At 36.6% G+C, this 4,818-nt stretch overlaps 1 protein-coding gene across 1 annotated transcript; it reads right to left on the bottom strand.

The window, feature by feature from the left end:
* Positions 1-390: 390 nt before the first annotated feature.
* LYPD6B (LY6/PLAUR domain containing 6B) lies at positions 391-4,366 on the bottom strand. The gene is made up of 4 exons (XM_010575230.1): positions 4,252-4,366; positions 3,011-3,109; positions 1,948-2,078; positions 391-555 (listed from the first exon to the last, which is right to left on the bottom strand). Exons 1-4 carry the CDS (start codon positions 4,364-4,366, stop codon positions 391-393), a joined length of 510 nt encoding a protein of 169 aa, XP_010573532.1.
* Between the last annotated feature and the right edge of the window lie 452 nt (positions 4,367-4,818).

The raw sequence follows: 4,818 nt of genomic DNA, 5'->3' as shown, positions 1-4,818 counted from the left end.
CATTGCCCATCAAAAGTTCCTTTTTATCTCACCTGGGAAAGTGATTGTCTACAGACACTTTTCTCTGTTCAAAAAACATGCCAAGCATATGTGCATTTTCATCATAACATAGTGAATTATAACAACTTGAGTTCACCCCACTGCCTAGTCAAGCAGTGGGTTGTTGTGTTTTGTTTTTTTTCAAATACCGCAGGCCATATGAAGTATCTTCACTAAAATATCCAAGGACTTCATGATGTACTCTTGCCTTTCCACTGTCCCCTTACATTTTCCATAATTAAGAAGCATCAGTGATTTCTCCTTGCACATACTGTAACAATCTTCTTACAGTTTCTTATGGCCCACAGAAAAGTGGACCCTCTCAAGCAGATATAATGGGAAGATGGTGCATCACAACAACGTGATCATCATGACTGATACAAGCACTGCCACGTTGACTGTCCGCCTGCTGCCATCCGATGTTCTCCGGGCATGCAATACAGCAAATACTGCATTTGTGTGATTGGTTGGTATTTCTACATTGCAAATCATGCCTTCGCAGCAAGAAACACATTCCTGTTGAGAAAAAAGGAGATCACTGGACATAGAGTAATTCAGCAGTGGCTTTGAGAGATGTAACTTCTTTCAACTGGTTGCAAAGATTACAGCTAAACAGACTCATCGCTTCCACCTGGCAGCCTGACCCAAGGCAGCAGATGGAGCATATATGCTACAACTTCTCTTCCAAATCTTGCAGCACAGCCTTCCTAGAGTAACTTATCACCTAGTGCTGTCACTGGGCTTTGAAACTGTGATGTGATGTAATACAGCCACGTTAGCTGTACTGACAAGTTCACTAACATTGTAGAAAATGGAGAAAGCTTTCCACCACTTCCCCTTTCTAACACATGAGCTAAAAACATGCATTTGAATGTTTCGAGTTTCAGCTTTTTAAGATAAAAAATTCTGACTGCAAAAACTCTGTTCCCATCCATTTTCCCCCTCAAGCTTTTGTATTCAGTGTAGCTTTGCATGCTGAACTTCAGACTTTCTTTTTTCAGTTTTCTAGTGCCACAGAACCACTGACACAGCTGATTTTCAGGAGGGAATCTGAAAATAATTTTTCTTACTTGACAGTCCTTACTAGAAAAGCCAAGAGAACGCCAATTTTTACCTAATCCAAAGTCACAAGAACTCTTCTAAGATAAAATGTGGCAGAAGGTAGGCTGCATAGTCATTTCACACCCTCAGTTCACCAAAACCTGTTGAAAACAATGGTAGTCGACTCAACTAACATACAGATCCTTTTATATTTAGCATGGATGTTGTCTGCCTCATTTTTGGTGTCTGAAATCTTTCATTTTAAAAATAACAAAACTGACCTTCGCAACTATTTAGGAATTAGTGGGTAATACTTTACTGCAGTAAATAATACTTTGGTGGGATATGCTTGATTTTTTTGCCATGAAACAAAAACCTCAGTTGTATCTTGCTTAAGAGGATGGCCTTCGTGGACAAATACAGTCTTGCTTTGTGTACCGTGCAGTGTTATCCAAGCTATGCTACGCAGAGACATGACTGGCGTACCAAACTCCCAGTCTGGCTTGCCCAAGGGCTGACAGTGACACAGCCGCAGCACCACAGACATCGGTGCAGGTTGCATCGCCTACCTGGGCACCTTACTCAGAACTCAGAAACCAAGGCCAATGCATTGGGTACACACTAGCAATGCCCCAGAAAGCTCAGGTGTTTCTTTAGAAGTTGTTAGTACATCCTGTCTCATAGCAACACAAATAAGAAAGTAGGAAGAAAGGGGTAGTCATGCTTCTGTTGCAGAAATTTGATTTCTATTGTTAAATACTGCAGAGTATATCTTGGCACATCCTCTTCAGCTCAGCAGGAAAAACAAGTACTGAAATGCAAACCTCAAAACCAATGTGCTGCTTTTATACAAAGAGTAGTGCTTACTGTGTGGCCACTTTCCCTGTGACGGTGGCAGCCTACAAAATGGCATTCTTCTCCAGTAGCACATTTTTTGGTGACTGATGTACTCTTCCCATGGTCTGTGAAGAGATGAACTGTCAAACAGTACTGAGTATCTACAAAATAAAATTTAAAATGTTTATTTGCATAAAGTATTCATTCTTTTACAGGGTTTAAGAACCTCACACAGTTTAGCAAAATATTCCTAAAAAATTACTTATTTGGGCTGTATAAAGCCATTTTTCAACTTGATCAAAATACCATTTAGCAAGAAATTCATTGGTGGTGAAATCTTAAGCTTAACAGACCCTACAAACCTCCAGAAAGGCTGCTATCATTTAAACTACTCATTAGCACTATAATCTACACGTTTATCTTCCATTCTCTACTCTTTTTTTGCAGCACATTCTTGCTTTGTTTCAGACGTTTCCTCATTCCTTTAGTTTGTTTCTTCCCCTTTCCCACTGTTACTGTGAATATCGCTGCGAAGAAAAATGAGGAAACATATTTCCATTCTTTTCTGTATATCTATCATTCTCCTATACAAGTATGATCCCTAGTCATTCAGGTCTTGCTCCTCACAAGCAAGCCTATAGCCTAAAGAGACCATTATAACTTGGGATGGTATCCAAAAGGAAGGGGATGAGGCTACAAAGGCAATTCTTAAGTTTTTTTAAACATCTTTAAAATTAATTCCTAGGAAACACATAGCTATATACACACACACATATATAAAATTAATTAATATGTTATTGATATATTAACAATAAATTAACTACTATATTAATAATGCATTATATATTATATACAATGTTTTATACATATATAGATAGATATAAATAGCTTTTTACTGTTGCTTTGCACTCTGAAATGGTCAAAATATTCGCCTCAGCAGAAATCGTATGATTCAGTATTACTAATAACACAACTGAGGGCACCACTGTGTTGGCATGTTAATCCTATTCAGTTAGATTTCTACAAGATGGCTGAGTCAGGGAGAAGCAAATTTAACTATCATAAAGAATCTCCTTAGTACAGACGCACTTACTTTCAGGACACCATCTATCTTCAGCCCATCTGTTACAGTTGTAATTGTCCACTGCATTATCACAGGTAAAGCACTTAAAACTGTTTGGAAACGGAGTGGCTTTAAAAGTATTAAAATATAGTAAGTTTGCAAGTATTAAGAAAAAAATAAAATGTTCAAAATAACACTCTAAGTGCTTGTACACACATATACTTAAAAAAATTACATACATTTACATATTTTCAATGATACATCACTGTTAGACAAATAAAACATATGAAATAAGTTTTGTTGAAAGCTTTTACATTTTTAACTGGTTTCGCTATGCCTGAACTTTAAACACCTCCTTCTGTTTTCATTCTCTCTCAATCCAAAATACCGTTTAAGTAGTGGTGGGAAAAACAGGAAAGAGAGAACATCTTATATGTATGCACATGATACTACATCCGCATGTATGTTTGTACAGATACACAAACACAATCTACATTCAAATGGCTTTTGATTCCTTTGATGAAAAACTACATCTTCAAAACCAGCTTCAGATCTTGATCTCCAACTCTGGAGAATTTTGATCCCTTTGACAAAGGGATCTCTCTGAGGACTATTTTAAAATCTTATTTACATTATATAAATATATAAATGATTTTAAGATGCACAGTTCCTTAGATGCACATATATACCTATTATATCTAGCTGTACTGACTGTTCTGATGATACATGTAATGAAAATCTTCTCCCCTTAAATGAAGGGATAGAACACTTGTGGTGCTAGATAAGAGGCAAAAAAATGATGCTATTAGTGACAACTGGCTTCACAGGTCTCACAAGGTTTTTAATTACCTTGAGTTGGAATTAATTGCGTACAGCACACCTATTCTTTCCCTTACAAAAACCCCAACAAGATAAAAGACAAAAACATCTGTTCTCTATTATTTATGAGAAATCCACTGCATAATTTGCTCTGTAGGAAGACATTTCAGAGACAGAAAAATATAACACAAAAGCACTTCAAATGTGAAAGCCCTCATGCACTCTTTAATTTAGCAATGCATGCAATTGTTTGTTTTCATGCAGTCAACTTATAAAATCTTAGAAATAAACTAAACTGCTCTGGGTTGAAAAGCTAAAGTTTTATTTTAAACTTTTTATCCTTCACATTTGAAGAAGACAAACACCTAAAAACCAAAGGATTGAAAGAATATGGCAATTAACTATGTTAAGCTACAATTGCATACACAAAAAAAGCATAACTGTCTACTTACGGTCTAGTGGAGGTCTCACATTGTAAAAGTTGATGTTCTCAGCTGAAACCCAATTTCCTGACAGGATGAAGAACGGAAGAAAGGCTCTGGCTAGCATGTGATAGAATAACAACATGCTGAGTATTATTGTACATGAAAAGCAAAACTCTTAGGCCTAGGAAAGAAAGGGAACACATTATTAGGGGAAATCATAAAGAACTGAGCATGTAGAACAATAAATTTGCTATGAACTACTCCTGAAACCTTGAAAATTCAGTCTGTAGATCTATACTGTGAAGATGGTTAATGCAAGCAAGCACGCAATGATGAACAATGCAAAGCTGAGCGGTTACTGCCTTCTGCTGGCCAGGATCCTGTACAGAGTACTTAAATTTCCACAAACTTAAAAAAGTTAACATTCTTTCTTTAATCTATTTGTCCTTCTAAGCAATGTCAACCTTATAGCTTCCTTGTAAGCATTCCTAAAAATCAACACCAAAACTGAGCTCCTTTATATCCTACTACAAACAGACAGGATTACAATACCATTACAGAAAGCAAAATGCAGGAAAATGTCATTTTTAACAC

Source organism: Haliaeetus leucocephalus, unplaced genomic scaffold (assembly GCF_000737465.1).
Source record: "Haliaeetus leucocephalus isolate CR32 unplaced genomic scaffold, Haliaeetus_leucocephalus-4.0 Scaffold451, whole genome shotgun sequence".
Lineage (NCBI taxonomy): Eukaryota > Metazoa > Chordata > Aves > Accipitriformes > Accipitridae > Haliaeetus > Haliaeetus leucocephalus.
The sequence above is the reverse complement of the archived record's forward strand: the minus strand, read 5'-3'. Positions and strand labels throughout refer to the sequence as shown.

Coding starts and splice junctions, on each gene's coding strand:
- LYPD6B (XM_010575230.1), bottom strand. CDS start 4,366: ATGTTGTTATTCTATCACATGCTAGCCAGAGCCTTTCTTCCGTTCTTC. Junction 3,110..4,251: donor TGTGAGACCTCCACTAGACC/GTAAGTAGACAG, acceptor ATACTTTTAAAG/CCACTCCGTTTCCAAACAGT. Junction 2,079..3,010: donor AGATAGATGGTGTCCTGAAA/GTAAGTGCGTCT, acceptor TTTATTTTGTAG/ATACTCAGTACTGTTTGACA.